The 20,723-nt window shown below is 40.8% G+C and overlaps 1 protein-coding gene across 1 annotated transcript; it reads right to left on the reverse strand.

Annotated features, from left to right (window-relative positions):
* Positions 1-12,817: 12,817 nt before the first annotated feature.
* LOC113177777 (olfactory receptor 10A7-like) lies at positions 12,818-13,783 on the reverse strand. The gene has a single exon (XM_077800763.1). It carries the CDS (start codon positions 13,781-13,783, stop codon positions 12,818-12,820), a length of 966 nt encoding a protein of 321 aa, XP_077656889.1.
* Between the last annotated feature and the right edge of the window lie 6,940 nt (positions 13,784-20,723).

Consider the following 20,723-nt stretch of genomic DNA (forward strand, 5'->3'; position numbering starts at 1 on the left):
TTAACATCCATGTTTCCAAGTGTATTCTGAGGAGCCAATTAGGCAGGATCCCTGTGTGAGGGCTAGCAGCCACTCCAGGGTTCCCCCTAGACCAGTTCCTAACCCAGTGCTTATTTGGTGAAGGCCAACAATGTTTTTCCTGAACAATGCTATTAATTAGTCAAACTAAGCTTTTTGTTTTGTTCTTGATAAAACTTCTGCACTTAAAGACTTTTCCCCCCAATTTTTCCCCTTTTCTTTCTGCAGTTTGAATTTTTGTTATGTAAATAGATACATGAAAATTTAACAAATACCATGGTGCTGACTTTGTATAGGTACTTATGCTCTGTGGGAAGATACTGGCAGCTTGTCTTTGTCTAGATATGATTGGGAATGGTTACACAGCAGTGGAAATATGAAGTGGCATGGTGTTGCATGGGCACCTTACACTTCAGAAAATAAATGAAAATTGCCTTTCAAAATCAATTCCAGTGGAGACAGTGACCCAAACTGCTCTCTTTTCCTAAACAGAATTTTCTGTTTCCTGGGGTATTATCCTGATTTGTCCCTTTGTAAACTCCATATCTCTTAAAAGACCTACCCACGCTGCCTTCCAGTCCTACCTGTATTCCTCCTTTAGTCCCCCTATAGCCACATGAAGCTTTGGGTCATGACGTCAGCTTGCCATCCAGCCAGCTGGCATACGCACAGCAAACAAGGTAGCATACAAACAACCCCACTGCCCAAGAAGGGTGGCTTGTCACTCTTGTGTGACATTGACTTGGTTTTTGTTACAAGCTCTTTGCTCAACCTGACCAGTGGGCCCCAGAGTGTGGCTCTTGACCAGCAACACAGCATCCCTTAGAAACTTGCAAGGAAAACAGACATTGCCTCCTGCCTCCCAGATCTACTGAATCAGAAACCCTGGGACAAACCCAGGGCAGGAGTGGTGATGCCCACTCAGACGGACGTGGCACCTGCTGGTGCTGAGGCTTTTACTGGAGACCTTCTCATTTTTTTTTCTTAAAAGTATTTGTACCCATCACTTTCCACTTTTCTTCTGTCTCCTGAGTAAACACAGACTTACTCTGTCGTTTCCAACTGTCAAAATAAATTCTCAGCAAGAGCTCCTCTTCCTTCTGGAGACCCAGTCACTTATCTCAAAACTACTACGCGGGAATTACATTTTAATTCTCCGATAAGTGATAACAGAATAATTTCCTAAACAGTACCTGGAATAAGCATGTACCATGGCACCCAGGGGGCCAGGCAAGGGCAGGCAGCAAGTGTGTCTTGAGTTGGGAGGAAACAAAGAGGATCTGGTGTAGAGAGCGGAGGAAAGGGGAAGGTCCTTTAAGCTCTGCTCCTCTGGGGTATGTGCTGAGGCGGAGGTCTGAGAGGTGCTGGAGGAGGAGGAGGTGGGAGCTGGCGAGGAGGATCGGAGGCTGAGAGAGGAGTTCTCCCCTGTCCTGCCTCAGCAAGGGCATCAGGGCCTGCTGCAGGGCTGCAGAGAGGCACATCCCTCGCACAGCTGCTGTCCACATTCAGCAACTTGTCAGCTGGGAGTTTGGGGGACAGGGAACCAAGTGAGGATGCTACTTTTAAGAGCACATGAGGGCGCCATCCCAGGAGGTTGGCAGGACAGGGTCACACCAGGTGTGAGAGGGAAAGAGAAAGCACAAAATAAGGAGGAAAAAATGCAGGGAAGGTCAGATGTGCTCTTCAACGGGTGAGGGAGAACAGAGGGCAGAACAGAGAGCTGGCTGCAGAGCCCTGGGGATGAAGTTCTCCCATTTGCTCCCAAACTGGGAGGGAGTGAGAGGGACAGTCCCTGCTGGCCTCATGGTGTCTCTGCCTCTTTCTCACTGCCTCCCTCTTCCCAACCTAGCTGTCCCGGACAAAGGGCTGTAGGAGACTCCTGTGCTAATGAGAGACAGAGGAGCAGGGCTGCAGAGTGTCCTCAGGGAGGGTGAGCAGCAGCTTTGGCTGCACACATGATTTGTCCGTGCTGCCTTGATTAATGTAACATAAAACAAAACGTCACGGCTCCTGCTAAGAGCGTCCTGGCATTGCTGATGTGCATTTAGAAGGATGTGCTTGGGTTAAGCCCTCCTCTGTCCCTGGAAGCACCCACAGCCTGCCCAGGGCTGGTGCCCCTGGCTTCCCTGGCTGGGCTCCGAGTGGTTAGGAAGACCCCACAGTCCCTTTGGAAGCATGCACACACCCATCCATCTTTGATCACTCAACATATTCAGAAAATATTATAATTGTATCAATTCCGAAAGACCAGTAAAGAGGATTCTAATTGAAACAAAGGGGAGGCTTCTTATATTTTTGGAAGTTTCTGAAAATATTTCTGGGCTCCAAAATAATTTTAATGTCTACTGTTCCCCTCTTCAATATGAATAACTCAGAAATTGGCTCCTAAGGTCCATGTGAGGAGAATGTGTCCAGTTTATGGAGCTCACCCTCCTGGACTCTGAGCTCCCTGTGATGGCTTCTGCTCTCTTCTTCAGAGTAAGGGAACTTGGGAAGGCTGCACTGTGGAAGGCTCGCCAAAGGCAGAACAATTCAGTTGAAGAAATTCACTACTGGGAAACTGAGATCCCGAGTGCTTAACCTCTAGCAGCCACAATTGGAGTCTTTCCAAGTGTTACTATAATTTATATCTATGCTAAGATCAACCTGTAATATGCCACTATATAATAAGGTACATATTTTTATAAATATGCAATTTGCAGTGATATTTATACATAATACTTACATCTTTATAACAGGGAGGGAGTGCCTTGCAGGAAACCTGAGCACTCAGCCCACCTCACATAGCCAGGGCAGGACCTGAATGCAGGTGGCCAGGCTCCACAGGCCTCTCAGTGTCGATAACTTACCTGCCCCCAGATGCCTTCAGGAACAGCTCTTTTTTTTCCTGAAATTGAATAGAGAGACACTCTACCACTGAGTTGCTTCCCCCATCCTTTCTGATTTTGACTTTGAGACAGGGTCTCTGCAATGCCCAGGCCTCCAAATTGCATCCTCCTGCCTCAGCCTCCTGAGTGGAAGGCCACCTGTGTCCCTAGCCATAAAAAAGTTTGAAGAAGTGACCTGGTAACTGGGCTCCTCCATAGTGTGCCTCTCGTCCTGAAAACAGACTTCACATCCTAGCTTTCTGTTCCTGACCCACATGCAGTATATCAAGCCCAGGGTCTGGCATCAGGTGGTCCCAGGGGTCTCCTCCACTCTGTCTCCCTGTGGGCTGCCAGGAAGTGAGTTTAGCATGTCTTCTGACTTCCCTGCATCACCTGCTGCCTCTCCTGAGCTTCAGGGCAGACCCAAGGAGCACAATCCGGACACATGGGTGCAGCCAGCCCTCACAGAAGTGACTTACATCTGTGGAGAGCAGCCAGGTAGGAGACAGTGTGACCCTGGGGCCTGTTCAGCAGGGGGTGCCACCCCAGGGCCAGAACTGCTGCCCAAGCTGCTGCTGCTCCACAGGGATTCCCTGAGAGGGCAGGTAAATACCAGGGGAATAGAGCCAATTAGACACCACACTGTCCCTGGTGGGAAAGGGACTCCACTGGAAGCGCCTCCTTCACTGCCCCAGTGGCAGCAAATCTCCAGACTGGCTACTCAAGCTCCTTATTCAGCTGTCACAATTCTTCGTTTTGTCCCTCTTCTTTATTGGTCCCTCTTAGTTATGCATGACAGCAGGATTCATGTTGACATAATTATAAAGGCATGGAGTATACTCCGTCCTCACTCACCTCTCTCCTCCCTCCCGTGCCCCTCCCTCTACTCTGCTGGTCTTTCTGCTCTTTACTTATGGATCTCACTTATAGGTTTACTTATGGGTGTTTGCATGATCATCCATGATCCTCTGTGATACATGTCACTTGTGCTGACTCTCCCGAGAGCTGAGTGTGATGGTGAAGGACAGTGAGTGTCTCCAGGGCTTGATAAGTGAGGGTCCCTGATATGATTTCAACCAAAGTTGTCAGAAATTATAACCATTTCCATAGATTCTCAGGAACCATCTCTACTTAATATTCCTTGAGTTTTCTGTATCTGAGCTTTTGTTCACTGGTATATGAGAGTCTGGCTCTACCTTGCACTCCTTTCTCCCACACAGTGATGAATACTTTCTCTCCTTCTAGAGAGCATGTGTGATGCAATATCCTCATACTGGTTACTGTTTGGAGAAGTCATACAGACAGGTGGATATAATGCAAACCCTGGGATGTGAGGGTAAGCATGACATCGACCCTGTCACCCAGGCCCTTTCCTACATACAGAGGCAAATAATGATTCTGGCTTAATTGATCTGATAACAGGAAAGTGCTCTGGGCCAAACACCAGAGTAATCTGTACTGAATCTTCCAGAAATGAGAAGCCAAACCCAGCTGAATGTCTCTATCCACCTCACTGTGGAACTGCACTATCTCTCTATCCACCTCACTGTGGGACTGCAGTGTCTACGTATGACTTCATCACCATGTTAGCACTTCATGTTTGTGTAGCTAGAGTTCATGAATGAGACAATCCTAGCACAAACACCAAAGATATTTTGAGTGTGTGATTCAGTTTTAGGGCTCTAGACATTGTAAGCAATACTATATTCTAATTTCTACAAACTTTACACTTTCTCAAGTGTCACATGAAACTCATATATATGTGTCAAGATTTATTCTACTGGATATGATGGGAATATGTCCTGACTCATGAAAAAGTAATGATAAAATTTATTTAATGCTAGTTTTGATAGTTTTTGTTGTTGTTGTTGGATCATTTGGATTTTCAAATTTTATGGCCATTCAAACATAAATATATTGCAGTAAGTAGATATATATATATATATATATATATATATATAGTTGCATATTAAAATTTGACAATGGGACTGTGGATGTGGCTCAAGCTGTAACGTGCTTGCCTGGCATGCCTGGGGTGCTGGGTTCGATCCTCAGCACCACATAAAAATAAAATAAAGATGTTGTGTCCACTGAAAACTGAAAAATAAATATTAAAAAATTCTCTCTCTCTCTCTTTAAAAAAATTTGGCAATGATTTTCAATTTTCAGGACTCATATTTTAATTTACTTATTTAAATTAGTTATATATGATAGTAGAATATACTTATGCACTTTGATATATCATACATAGATGGGATACAATTTCATTTTTAAGAGTGTACATGTTGCAGAATCATATTGGTCAGGACTCATATTTTTTATGAGCCTAGTGTTTTAATTGGATTGCATTGGTCAAGAATTCCAATGTACATGAAAAATAATGATGTAGTAAGCATCTGAGATTATTTTTAATTTAACAAAAATATTTTCAATGTTATCTAGTCCTCAAAATGTTGCGACTTTATATATATAATATACATATTTATATGTATTTGTATATGTATACATATATATAAATATTATATATATATATATATATATATATATATATATATATATAACCATTTTCTTTTGGGTGGGTGCATATATATTGGAGTAGAGAGTAGTTAGCAGTTAGTGCAGAATTTAGCAGCTTTCTTTACAGCATCTAAGAACCTGATCATTTGACTTTAAAATAGTAAATATGAGTGGATTTTATAATATTCATGTCTCTCTAAATATGTTGGATTATATCTGCGTATCACCACCCATCATATCAATTTTAGATTTTAGAGAATTGCTGCTCTTATTTTATTAGAGTCAAGTCTGTGATGTATACTAGAGATTATCCAAAAAACAGACTTCAAAGGATTAATTAAAGTGTGATGCTTCCCAACTAGTAAACAAACAGCTTCATGGTAATTTCAGAAGTAAACTCCATTCTTAACTCCATTATGAAGATGTGAATGTGCAGAGGAAAACATGTAGTGAAATTTACTATGGATATGCCTGGTTTCAGATATTTGCATTCATTTATTTATTTTGAGAAAATGAAGAAAGAAGTATTGCTTTGCTAGCAAAGGAGAAACACAGGAGACTCCTGTCCCAAAGGCTGTGACTCTCTTGATCAGGAGGGACAAGGGATTTCCCAGATATTTGCATTTATTAAGAAGCAAGTCACTGAGAAATTGGGTATTGCCTAATGTTTCCAAAGGGTTACACAAAGATCAAGGTACATGAGTCCAAATAATTAAAGATGCAAGTAGAAATCAATTAATTTGGACACAGAAAAATCACAACCCCCCAAAAAATCCATGAACATGCTGTGTGAAAAGATCAAAATAATATTTTAATCTCTGGTGAAACTTGCATGCTCTCAGGATATGAAATGTACATTTTAAACATATACTTCTTAGCCAGATATGGTGGCACACCTGTAATCCCAGCTCCCTGGGAGGCTGAGGCAGGGACCATGGTCACACCATGGGAAATGCTGGTGTTACAGTTATCAAGATGTGATGTTCAGGGCAGGTATAAACAGCAAAGTAGGAAAATGCTGGCAAACTTGTAGAATGTGCCTTCAGATATTGCTTCCATGAGTGGATGGCAGCAGTTTCTCTAAAGTTAATTCAATGTCCTAATAAATTCCATTTCTATGTATTTATAAATAATATGAAAACTGATCCTAAAAAGCTTTGCTTGTATGCAAATATCCACAGCAGCTTTGTAAACAGAGACTAGTGTCCATCCTAGTTTATCCTGGATAAACAAACTGGCAAAACAAACAAAATCAAACTGCCACAACAGACCCAATTTCACAGGCACAGCAATAAACAAGCCCCAAAGAAAGACAGCATATTCCTGATGCCATTCATCCAGTGCTCCAGGATGGGCTGAGCGTGCTTCTGGGGACAGAAATCAGAACACTGGTCACCTTGGGCTGGGAAAGTTAGCTGGACATTCCCACTGGGCAACATTAGGGGTAATGGGGATATTCTGTGGTTTGATCGCATCATCCTTTTGCTAGGTCTAGAGGGGTCACCTCTAGATGTACAATGTACAATGTACAATCAACTTTGCCTGAAACTGACATCTCCCCACAGTGGCTGTGCTGACTTCCATTCCACAGCAGAGCATGGGGCCACGGGCTCCTCTGTGTCCACATCCCACCAGCATCGTTGTTTGCTTGGTTGTTTTGATTAAAGCTATTCTGACTGGGGTGAGAAGGAATCTCAATGTAGTTTTATTCACATATTTCCAATGACTAAAAACATTTAGCTATTTTCATATATTTATTGGCCATTTATACTTCTTTTGTAAGTGTCTAGATTATTTGCCCACTTGTTTTTTTAATTACAACTAAATTTAATTAAAAATTATATCAAATTTTTATTGGTGCATCATAATTATACTCACAGTGGGATTCAACATGCCATGCATTTGCTCATTTTTTTAAACTAAATTACTTGTTTTTTTGTTGTTACTTTTCTACTTGTGTTTTGTCTCCAGTTCTTCAGGTGTTCTAGGATGGATCCTGCCATTGCAGAGGTCTTTCGCTTCCTTGGTGAGGTTAATTTCTAGCTATTTTTGTGGCTATTATGAATGGGATTATTTCCCCCAGGTCCTTTTCCAACAGGTCAACTTGGGTTGTACAGCAAAGCTACTGGGTTTTATGTGCTGATTTTGACTTTCTGCTCTGCGGGGTTTATCAGCTTCACCTGTCTTTTAGTGGCACCTCAGGGTTGTCTAAGGACTCATGTCATCTGTAAGCAGGACTAAAGTCACTTCCTCCTTTCCTGTGTGTGTCTTTCTCTTGCCAGACTGTTCTGCCTGAAATGTTAATTACCATATTAAAGAGGGGTGGTAAGAGTGGACAGCCCTGCCCTATTCCTGCTTCTGGAGAAACTTCTTTCTGTTTTCCCACTCAGTACCATGTTGTCCATGGGTTCGCCCTGTGAACCCTTTATGTGGTTGAGGGGTGACCCCCCAAACCTAGCCTTTCATTGATTGCTTAGGACTCAGACCATGGCATCTCAAAGATGGCACTATGTGAATTTGTATAGACTACAATTTCTTTTGACTTCAGTCAACATTGTCTGTAAATGTTGATTTGATTAATGTGGTCAATAGTGTTTTTCAGATCTGTATTGGATTATTTTGTCTGCTGAATTTATTAATAACTGACATAGGGGTGTTCAAGTCTCCCAATAAAATTGTGAATGTGTCTATTTCTCCTGGAATTTCAGTAATTTTTGATGCCCTTGTGTCTGGGGTAAACATATTAAGGAATTTTACATCTTCTTTGCAAAATGACCTGTTTCATATATCTAATTCTGTTATTATTCCTAATTACTATCATTGTTCCAAAAGTCCTTGTCTGAACTCAACACAACTGCCCAATTTCTTTTGTTTAGTTTCAGCATGGAGGTTCTCTCTCCATTTCTTTACTTTTAATCTACCAATATCTTTATATTTAAAGTGATTTTTTAATAAGTAGCATATAGTTGATTTTTATAATAAACTCTGATAATTTTCATATTTTAAGTGTTCTGTTTTGAACATTTATATTTAAAGTAATTATTGAAAGAATTAATTCAACATCTACAATGTTTTTAATTCTTTCATATGTGCTTTTTTATTTTTCTCTTCTTTCTGACTTTTTTTTTTGTACTGGGAATTGAACTCAGGGGCACTGGACCACTGAGCCACACAACCCCAGCCCTATTTTGTTTTTTATTTAGAGACAGGGTCTCACTGAGTTGCTTAGGGCCTGGCTTTTGCTGGGGCTGGCTTTGAAATATCAATCCTCTTGCCTCAGCCTCTTGAGCTGCTGGGATTATAGGCCTGCACCACCACCCCTGGCTGCTCACTCTCTCTCTCTCTCTCTCTCTCTCTCTCTCTCTCTCTCTTTAAAGTATTTTATGTGATTTAATTATTTAATTTGTCATGTCTTTTAGCATACTAACTATGCATCTTTTAAAAAAACTTTAGTGGTTATCCTTGAATTCTAACATGCATTCTATCTAACTTAGGTCCACTTTCAAATAGCACTGTGTCACTTTTTGTGCATTGAGAAACTTCAGAGAATGAAGTAACTCAAAATATTCACACAATAACTGCCCAAACAGTACTGTTGTGGTACACAATAGCCTGCTTTATGTTTATTTGAATTTTGAAAGGTTACTAATCATCTCATTCCCCAAATTGTGATTGTCAGTTCTGCATGTCACTGCATGTCATCCTATCATGTAGATCACAAGGAAACTCTTTATTTTATTTTTAATTAACTTGATGTTATTGCAAAGAAGAAGCTGTCAAAAGCTAAACCATGTTTAAAATCAGATTATTGGGTCTAAGGTTCAAGCTCAATGGTGGAGTATATGAATAGGTTTCCATTTCCTTTTCTACTTCTATTTCAATATGGCTTTACTTTTTCAACAATTTCAAATTTCCAACTTTTTTTCTCTAAAACCAGGGCTCATTTGTTTTGTTTACCAGATTATTTACTTAGGTTCCCCATTTTCCCTTAATTTTTTCACCCAAGAGATCGCATTGAGTTATTTGATCTTTTCACAGTCACATTCCTTAACACCCTCAGGCTGAGCCTACACATGTCTCTAAAACTCCAATTCTTCTTTTTAGTGGACTTATTCTCCTTCTTATTGACACTGTGCACCTTTTATAAAACTAAAATAGCCATCTTCTAAACCCTGCAGACTGATCTCTTAGACAATTAGCACCTGCAAAAAAACTAGATGATGAAAATCCATGCTACATTCACATGCTTCCTAAGGATTTTTTAAATATAAAATCCTAATTTTCATAATAATTGCTTGAGGTAATAATGAGAAATTCCACCTCACAGATGGGAAAATGGTGTTTATACAACTATGCAAGATTATATAACCGGTGACTAATGATAAAAATATTATAATTTAGGAGGAATTAAACACTAGTGTTTGGGTTTGTATTTGCTGTTTTAATTCAGAGGAAATTCAGTGCGCCATTTCTTTTTGTTACTTCTCTTTTCAGTTTAAGCGGGCAAGTAAGATTTGACAATGTAGAGTACTTTCCATATTCTAATATGCTTCAGGTAATAAATGACCATGAATTCTCATCCTTTAAAAATTCATAACAGTTACAACTGAATAGTTACAAGGAGAAAACATCATGGCTGAATACAAAGTGTGACTATGATCATAAAGAAAAGATCAGATAAGGAGAGTGGCCTAAATCAGAAATCAGGAGGAAAAAGTTTGCTACAAGTCATGCCCTGATAGAGCAGTGAGTACCAGGATATAAGCACTTAGTGGATGTCAGCCTCAGTGTTGTCATGCGTGAGGTGAGGTCGTGGCAGCGAGGCACCTCTCCTCAGAAGTGGAACTACACATAATGACTGCCGGGTAAACCTTTGACTCAGAACCTAAAATCCAGTGGAGCATTGATGGACAGTGAATGGATGGCCACCACAGGAAGACACTGGAGGTGGCCAACACAAAGCATGCCATGGAGCCGCTGGAGTGTCCACATGATGGGTTCTGAAATCTGGAGGAGATGGAAGTGGCCACCTGGGTGACAAGCTGTGGGAACCAGGAGTGATGGCCATGGTCTCCAGTATTCACACAACAGGAATCAGAACCAGTAGAGAGCAAGGGTGGTGCAACAGGAATCCATGCCAACAGGTGTTTGTCAAATGCACCAAGAACGTGAGTGGGAAAGCAGAGTCTCTTCAACCAGTTGTGCTGGGAAAATCACACAGTCAATGTAAAGAATGACAGATGCTTATCTCTCACCATGGACGAAAATCAACCTGAAATTAATCAAAGACCTAAGTCCTGAAAGTACGGGTGAGGGTTTGGATCTTTGAGCATTTTATATTTTTTAATGCCCAGATGTTGGTTCCACATGAAATACGTGACAATGTCTCAGAACCAGGAGATAAGATGATATCTGGATGTCAATCATGCCCTGCTGACTGCTGCAAATTAGCATTTGCTTAGAAGAGAAGAAGTGATGTTGAAAGTCCAAGTTCTGATTGCTCCACCTGGTGCTATTCACAGAGGATGAGAATGCAGAAGCAGTCCTGGTGCCTTCAGTGTGGGGTGTGTTCAGGGCAGCCGAGAGAGCATGATGTAAATGTGCTTCAAAAGATGAAAGGTCATGGAAATCATGCTGAAAATCTTGATGTTTCAGAATAGACGTGGCAAGAGTTCCTGAAGGATTTTTGTTACTATAGGAGCATGTAATATCCATGTGTTTAAGGAACTGAACAGACACTTCATGGAAGAAGAAATACAGGTGGTCAATAAATATATGAAAAAATGTTCAACATCTCTAACAACTAGATAAATGTCAATTAAAACTACACTGATATTCCATCTCACTCCAATCACAATGGAAATAATATTAAGAATACAAGTAAGTACAGTAAATGTTGGTGAGGATGTGGAGGAAAAGATTCACTCATACATTGCTGATGGGACTGAAAATTGGTGTGACCCATCTGGAAAGCTGTATGGAGATTCCTCAGAAAATTTAGAATGGGACCCATTTGACTCAGTTATCCCACTCCATGGTATATACTCAACGGATTTAAAATCAGCAATCTACAGTGATACAACCACATCAATTTTTTTATAACAGCTCAAATCACAATAGCTGAACTATGGAACCAAAAGATGAATGGAGAAAGAAATTCTGGTACACAATGGAATATTATTCACCCTTAAAGACAATGAAATTACAGTATTTTCTGGTAAATGGATGGATCTGGAGACTGTCATGCTAAGTGAAATAAGCCAATCCCCCCAAAAAAAAAAGGTCAAGTATTTTCTCTGATATGTGAGTAGTAAACACACAATGAATAGGGGGGTGAGGGGCAGAAGAGAAGTACAATAAAATAGACAATGGGGAATGGAGGGAAGGGAGGGGGATAGGAAAAGGAAAGACAGTGGAACGAGTCTGACACAATTTGCCCTGTACACACATGAAAACAACACAGTGAATTCACCATCTTGTACATCCACAGAAATGGGAGCCTAACTACAATAATAGATATTCCAACCTTGTATAATAACATCAAATGGATTCTACTGTCATGCACCACTAAAAAGAAACAATAAATTTTAAAAAGATTTTTTTTCTTAAAAGGTAACCTGGTATGTTATGTATGATGAAGAAAGGAGACAGCAGGAAGAGGAACCAAAAGAGTAGTTTAATTCTGCACAAGGGATGGAATTCTAAAGATTTCGCAAAAGGAAAACCATATAAAATAATGGTGGTGGAGAAGAACAGAGTCCTGCTTCAGCACCAAGGCCACCCACTGACCTCCTTAACCTGTTCTTTCTTTAGGAAAAAAGGGTGCTGGGAAAGCCACTGAATTGAGGACATATTGACTGTAGACAACAATATCCTTTAGAAGGATAAAGGTGAAATGAGAATGGGTTCTACACTTTGGATGTCTAGTCAGAGGATAGGCTGAATAGTAGAATCAGGAATGGTCAGGCAGTTTGAAATAGAAGGAAAGGAATAAGTAGATTGTAGACAGGTTAAAAATGTGGTCCTCATGTTATATTCAGGGAAATGATGTCAAGAGAAAGATGGAAATTCATGATTAGGGGCCACAGCATGAGAGTGATGATAAAGATTTGAGAATATCATTTAAGAAAAGATCAGAGGGAAAAAAAAACATGAATTCTTACAGATATACTGAATGGAAGAAGAATTATTTAAAAATGATTTGTATGGTACAATCTGAAGAAATCAAGATTTGCAAAAAAAAAAAAAAAAGATTTGCGTGTTTCTGTGGTGGAACTGTATGTAAAACCATTGAAGTGAAGGACCTTCTGGGGAGGGAGGAGAAGCAGCAGGTGGTGGGTGGGGACGGTGGGCAGGGGGAGACTCAGCAGGAGGGCAGGGGAGGGATGGAGGAGGGTGTCTGCACCTCCAGGGTATCATACACCTGGACCAAGGCCAGGTGTGCAGCACCCAGCGCTTAGACTCCGCTGGCAGCTCAGCCTCTGCAGCGCGACCTTCATGTCTCGGTTCCTCAGAGAGTAGATGACGAGGTTCAAGGAAGGGGTGAGGATGGAATAAAAGACAGATGCCAGGCGACCCTGGGTGGGGGACTCCTGAGACGCAGACCTCAGGTAGGTGAAGCTTCCACTGCCATAAAACAGGAGGACAGTGATCAGGTGGGAGGAGCAGGTGGACAAGGCCTTCCAGCGGCCCTCCCCCGAGGGCATCCGCAGGAGGGTGGAGAGGATGCGGATGTAGGAAAGGACCGTGAGGGCGAAGGAGCTCAAGACGATGCAGCTGCTCACGGCAAAGCCCACCTCCTCCCTGGGGTGGAAGTCAGCATAGGAGAGCCTCATGAGAGCGGGGATGTCGCAGAAGAAGTGCTCCACTCCCTCGGGCCAACAGAAGGGCAGAGAGAAGGTGTTGACGGTGTGGAAGGTTGAATAGAGGGTCCCGCCCACCCAGGCCAGGACCACCAGTGCCCAGCACCGTCCGTGGCTCATGATGGTCCCATAGAGCAGGGGCCTGTAGATGGCCACACACCGATCATAAGCCATGGCTGTGAGCAGAAAGCACTCAGCTGAGGCAAGTGTGAAAAACATGTAAAGCTGAGCCACACACTCGAGGTAGGAAATGACCCCAGGGCCCTGTAGTGTGGTAGCCAGTGCCTTGGGGATGGTGACCGAGGTGTAGCTCAGGTCCAGAAAACACAAATTCTTCAGGAAGAAGTACATGGGTGTGTGGGGGTGGCTGTCTCTAAGCACACCTGTGATGATGGACATGTTGCCTAGGAGGCCAAAGGCATAGACCAACAGGAAAGAGACAATGACTACTGGCCTCCATTCTGGGATGTCTGAGAAGCCCCTGAGGGTGAAGTGAGTCACTCTGGTCTGATTGGACATTTCTCCCCCTCTGAAGTTGTATTCAGATTCAGTGGCTACAGATAGCTAAGAGGAGGTCAGCTGGGAATATGTCCAGGGAGGTCCTTTGTCTACAGAGGTTCATCTTCTCTCAATGGAAAAACATCCTAGAAGCAGCTTATATGAGAATCATAATCCAGGAAATTTGATTATTCTGAGGAATCACTCTGCACCTGTGCCCCAAGTCAACTGCTCTGATCACACTGCAGGAAAACAGTGTCTCATGGAAGAGAGGAGAGGAGGGGAGGGAAGGAAAGCAGAGAGGAGAAGATAACAGAAGAGACAGATGTCTGACAATTTTTCCTCCCATTCATTGTGGGGGCTTCAGGTAAGAGGTCTCATGTATTTACTTCACGCATTGACCCAGGTCACCACTTGGGGTGTTTCAACATTAACCCAATTGGTGATGCTTTAGTGAATGGAGAGATGGGTCTTTTTTAACCCCTTTCTTCCTCATGGTGCTCCTGCCTATAGAATTCCTCAGCCCTCCTAGGTTTTTCCTGTTATCACTTTCTCGCCCAGCCTCCTTTACTGCTGTTAATTTCTTTCCTAAACTATTGGCTTTCTTGGGGGATTTTTTTTTTGTCAAGTTGAAATATTCTACTGGTATTTTTGGTAGTTTCAGGATTTATTACCAGATATGGTGTTGACATTTTTTAATTTATGAAATACAATTAACATCTTGATCAGGAAATATTTAGTTCATTAAAAACCAACAAGGACAACCCCAACTTCTAGCTAATAAGATCTAAAAAACACAATGAACAAAAGGAAAGGATGAAGGAGGCACAGATCAGGAGGAGGAGTAGAAGAGGAGGGGTTAGGACAGAGAACGAAATGCAGTCTCTCTGCAGCAAACCTTTTAGCAGAGTGCACAGGAGAAGGACAGGAATATGTTCCCGCCATTCGGGATTCCGTCTGTCTGTGAAGTGTGGCTGGGTCTCTATATACTGCAGACATCATCCAAAAGGAGATTGGAGGGGCTTCTTGTCTCTGAAAGAATAAAATAGAACCACCCCTCAGAGCTCAGTCTGTGACCTGCAGAGGCAAAGACTTCTGTTTTAGAAGATGCTTGTTCTTTGTGCCATGTGTAATTCAGGTAAGAGGTCTCATGTATTTACTTGCAGCATGGAATCATACTTTGGAAAACACTAGCTATAATAAAAAACTAGGAATGGAACCCTGAAATGAAACTGCTCTCCAATTCCTTTGTATTCATCCAAAAGAACTAAAATTGGCCTAGTATAGTGACACAGCCACATCCATCCACGTTTACAGCATGACTCCCAAGAGCCAAGATAGGGGATCGGCCCAGGAGCCTGTGAAGACATGAATGGATCTAGAAAATGTGGACTAATATGGCTGAGTTTGCTCAGCCACCAAGAAGAATGAAATGATGTCATTTACTGGTAGGTGGATGGAGGTGGAGCAAAGGGATGGAGGTGGAGAACTTCATGCTGAGTGAAATAAACCAGAGTAAGAAAACCAGTGGTGGAATGTTTTCTCTCTTATGTGGGTTAGAACAAAATAAGGAATGGGGGAAAGAGTGGACCTCAAGAAGGGAAGACAGTGGGAGAGGAGGAGCTGAGCAATGAAATTCACCAAACTATTCTGTGCACATGTGTAAACCCCCAGGGAAGGCAGCCCTTAGGTTTATCTGCCCACTGTTAATCTAAAAAAACAACAAATAAATAGAAAGAAGTCCATTACAACAGGAAGGAGGTCAGAGAATAGGAAAGGGGAGGGGAAGGGGAAGTACAGGGGGCTGAAAGGTGGCAGTTCAGTTTCATGCACATACTAATATTTCAAAATAGAATCTACTATCATGTATAACTATAATGCACCAATAAAATCATTAAAATTATTTAGTAAAAAAATTAGTGTCAAATTTCTAAAAGGAAAGTCTTACATATATACTTTATTAATTTAATTTAAAATATGGAATATTTAATATAATTCACAAAATCTTATAGACTGTACTTACTACAGAATAGCATATTTAGTTAACATGGATATATTTTACAAACAAGGGAAGATCAAAAACATGTACCTAGCAAATCTGACATTCAAACATGTTTTTAAACAGCTGCTTTTCTCTGCATAGATGTGTCAAGCAGTAACATAGTGAAGTTCTGGCTCCTAACCCCTGTTGGGGGATGATGTCCCTCAAGCCTCATTTTTTAGACAGGACAGGACACTTGCTGTGATGCAGCAGCAGGAAGGTGCTCGGGACTGACCACAGCTCACCTCCTCCTGCAGGCCCATTCTTATTCCCAGGCCTCCTCACCTGAGTGACTGAGAATCCTGACTCAAGGCTTAACTCTTCCAGCCAGGCCCTAAGACAAAGCTATGACAGCTGCCCATCAACAACACTTTCATAGGAAATTCTTTTTTTTTTTTTTTATTGGTCGTTCATAACATTACATAGTTCTTAATACATCATATTACATGGTTGATTCACGTGGATTATGAACTCCCGCTTTTACCCCGTATACAAATTGCTGTATCACATCAGTTTCCCTTCCATTGATTGACATATTGCCTTTCTAGTGTCTGATGTATTCTGCTGTCTGTCCTATTCTCTACTATCCCCCCTCCCCTCCCCTCCCCTCCCCTCCCCTCCCCTCCCCTCCCCTTTTCTCTCTCTACCCCTTCTACTGTAAATCATTTCTTCCATTTGTATTATCTTGTCTTACCCCTCCTTTCCTCTTATATGACATTTTGTATAACCCTGAGGATCGCCTTCCATTTCCATGCAATTTCCCTTCTCACTCCCTTTCCCTCCCACCTCTCATCCCTGTTTAATGTAAATCTTCTTCTCAAGCTCTTTGTCCCTACCCTGTCCTTGTTTACTCTCCTTATATCAAAGGAGTCATTTGGAATTTGTTTTTTAAAGATTGACTAGCTTCACTTAGCATAATCTGCTCTAATGCCATCCATTTCCCTCCAAATTCTATGATTTTGTCATTTTTTAATGCAGAGTAATACTCCATAGTATATAAATGCCACATTTTTTTTATCCATTCATCTATTGAAGGGCATCTAGGCTGGTTCCACAGTCTTGCTATCGTGAATTGAGCTGCTATGAACATCGATGTAGCAGTGTCCCTGTAGCATGCTCTTGTTAGGGCTTTAGGGAATAGACCGAGAAGGGGAATAGCTGGGTCGAATGGTGGTTCCATTCCCAGCTTTCCAAGAAATCTCCATACTGCTTTCCAAATTGGCTGCACCAGTTTGCAGTCCCACCAGCAATGAACAAGAGTGCCCTTTTCCCCGCATCCTCTCCAGCACTTATTGTTGTTTGACTTCCTAATGGCTGCCAGTCTTACTGGAGTGAGATGGTATCTTAGGGTAGTTTTGATTTGCATTTCTCTGACTGCTAGCGATGGTGAGCATTTTTTCATGTACTTGTTGATTGATTGTATGTCCTCCTCTGAGAAGTGTCTGTTCAGGTCCTTGGCCCATTTATTGATTGGGTTATTTGTTATCTTATTGTCTAATTTTTTGAGTTCTTTGTATATTCTGGTTATTAGGGCTCTATCTGAAGTGTGTGGAGTAAAGATTTGTTCCCAGGATGTAGGCTCCCTGTTTATCTCTCTTATTGTTTCTTTTGCTGAGAAAAAACTTTTTAGTTTGAGTAAGTCCCATTTGTTGATTCTATTTGTTAACTCTAGCGCTATGGGTGTCCTATTGAGGAATTTGGAGCCCGATCCCACAGCGTGTAGATCATAACCAACTTTTTCTTCTATCAGATGCCATGTCTCTGATTTAATATCAAGCTCCTTGATCCATTTTGAGTTAACTTTTGTGCACGGCGAGAGATAGGGATTCAGATTCATTTTGGTGCAAATGGATTTCCAGTTTTCCCAGCACCATTTGTTGAAGATGCTATCCTTCCTTCATTGCATGCTTTTAGCCCCTTTATCAAAAATAAGATAGTTGTAGTTTTGTGGATTGGTTACTGTGTCCTCTATTCTGTACCATTGGTCCACCCGCCTGTTTTGGTACCAGTACCATGCTGTTTTTGTTACTATTGCTCTGTAGTATAGTTTGAAGTCTGGTATCGCTATACTGCCTGATTCACACTTCCTGCTTAGTATTGTTTTTGCTATTCTGGGTCTTTTATTGTTCCATATGAATTTCATGATTCTTTTATCGATTTCTACAAGATATGCTGTTGGGATTTTGATTGGCATTGCATTGAACTTATATAGGACTTTTGGTAATATCGCCATTTTGATGATGTTAGTTCTGCCTATCCATGAGCAGGGTATATTTTTCCATCTTCTAAGGTCTTCTTCTATGTCTTTCTTTAGGGTTCTGTAATTTTCATTGTATAACTCTTTCACCTCTTTTGTTAGGTTGATTCCCAAGTATTTTATTTTTGGGGGGGGATATTGTGAATGGAGTAGTTGTCCTCATTTCCGTTTCAGAGGCTCTGTCGCTGATATACAGGAATGCCTTTGATTTATGCGTGTTGATCTTATATCCTGCCACTTTGCTGAATTCATTTATTAGCTCTAATAGCTTCTTTGTAGACCCTTTTGGGTCTGCTAGGTATAGAATCATATCATCTGCAAATAGTGATAATTTAAGTTCTTCTTTTCCTATTTTAATGCCTTTAATTTCTTTCATCTGCCTAATTGCTCTAGCCAGTATTTCGAGGACTATGTTGAACAGAAGTGGTGAGAGAGGGCATCCCTGTCTTGTACCAGATCTTAGAGGGAATGCCTTCAATTTTTCTCCATTCAGAATGATGCTGGCCTGTGGCTTATCATAGATTGCTTTTACAATGTTGAGGTATGATCCAGTTATCCCTAATTTTTCTAGAGTTTTGAACATAAAGGGATGCTGTACTTTGTCGAAAGCTTTTTCTGCATCTATCGAGATGATCATATGGTTCTTATTTTTAAGTCTATTGATGTGGTGGATAACATTTATTGATTTCCGTATATTGAACCAACCTTGCATACCAGGGATGAATCCTACTTGATCATGGTGTATAATTTTTTTGATATGTATTTGAATCCGATTCGCCAGAATTTTATTGAGGATTTTTGCATCAAGGTTCATTAGAGATATTGGTCTGTAGTTTTCTTTCTTTGAAGTGTCTTTGTCTGGTTTCGGAATCAGGGTGATGTTGGCCTCGTAGAACGAATTTGGAAGTTCTCCCTCTTTTTCTATTTCCTGAAATAGCTTGAAAAGTATTGGTGTTAGTTCCTCTTTAAAGGTTTTGTAAAACTCTGCTATATATCCATCCGGTCCTGGGCTTTTCTTAGTTGGTAGTCTTTTGATGGTTTCTTCTATTTCCTCTATTGTTATTGGTCTGTTTAGGTTGTCTATATCCTCCTGGCTCAATCTGGGCAGATCATAAGACTCAAGGAATTTATCTATGCCTTCACTATCTTCTATTTTATTGGAGTATAAGGATTCAAAGTAATTTCTGATTATCTTCTGTATTTCTGAAGTGTCTGTTGTGATATTGCCTTTTTCATCCCGTATGCTAGTAATTTGGGTTCTCTCTCTTCTTCTCTTCGTTAGCATGGCTAAGGGTCTGTCAATTTTATTTATTTTTTCAAAGAACCAGCTTTTAGTTTTGTCAATTTTTTCAATTGTTTCTTTTGTTTCAATTTCATTAATTTCAGCTCTGATTTTAATTATTTCTTGCCTTCTACTTCTTTTGCTGTTGTTTTGCTCTTCTTTTTCTAGGATTTTGAGATGAAGTATGAGATCATTTATTTGTTGTTTTTTTCTTTTTTTGAGGAATGAACTCCAAGCAATGAATTTTCCTCTTAGAACTGCTTTCAATGTGTCCCATAGATTCCGATATGTTGTGTCTGTGTTTTCATTTAACTCTAGGAATTTTTTAATTTCCGCCTTGATGTCTTCTAAAACCCATTGATCACTCAGCAACCTATTGTTCATTCTCCAGGTGATGTTTGATTTTTCCTTTCTTCTTTTATCATTGATTTTCAGTTTCATTCCATTATGATCAGACAAGATGCATGGTATTATCTCTACCTCTTTGTATTGTCTAAGAGTTGCCCTGTGACATAGTATATGGTCTATTTTTGAGAAGGTTCCATGTGCTGCTGAGAAAAAAGTGTAGCTACTTGATGTTGGGTGGTATAGTCTATATATGTCAATTAAGTCTAGGTTGTTAATTGTGTTATTGAGTTCTATAGTTTCCTTATTTAACTTTTGTTTGGAAGATCTGTCCAGTGGTGAGAGAGGTGTGTTGAAGTCTCCCATGATTACTGTATGGTGGTCTATTAGACTCTTGAACTTGAGAAGAGTTTGCTTGATGAACATGGCTGCTCCATTATTTGGGGCATATATATTTATGATTGTTATGTCTTGTTGGTGTATGGTTCCCTTGAGCAGTATGACGTGGTCTTCTTTATCCCTTTTGATTAGCTTTGGCTTGAAATCTATTTTATTAGATATGAGTATGGACACTCCTGCTTGTTTCCGTGGTCCATATGAGTAATATGATTTTTCCCAACCTTTCACCTTCAGTCTATGTACATCTTTTCCTATCAAATGCGTCTCCTGTAGACAGCATATTGTTGGGTCTTGTTTTGTGATCCATTCTACTAGCCTGTGTCTCTTAATTGGTGAGTTTAAGCCATTAACATTTAGGGTTATTATTGAGATATGGTTTGTTCTTCTATCCATATTTGTTTATTGATGTTACTAAACCTGATTTGTTATCCTCTTTGACTACTTTCCCCCCTTTACTGTCCTACCTCCCATTGTTGGTTATCAATGTTATTTTCCATTTCCTCTTCCTGTAATGTTTTGCCAAGGATTTTTTGAAGAGATGGTTTTCTAGCTGCGAATTCTTTTAACTTTTGTTTATCGTGGAAGGTTTTAATTTCATCTTCTAACCTGAAGCTTAATTTCGCCGGATACAAGATTC

This window comes from Urocitellus parryii, chromosome 1 (assembly GCF_045843805.1).
Source record: "Urocitellus parryii isolate mUroPar1 chromosome 1, mUroPar1.hap1, whole genome shotgun sequence".
Taxonomy (NCBI): domain Eukaryota; kingdom Metazoa; phylum Chordata; class Mammalia; order Rodentia; family Sciuridae; genus Urocitellus; species Urocitellus parryii.

Excerpts from the sequence above, each read along its gene's own strand:
- LOC113177777 (XM_077800763.1), bottom strand. The coding sequence starts at position 13,783 with ATGTCCAATCAGACCAGAGTGACTCACTTCACCCTCAGGGGCTTCTCA.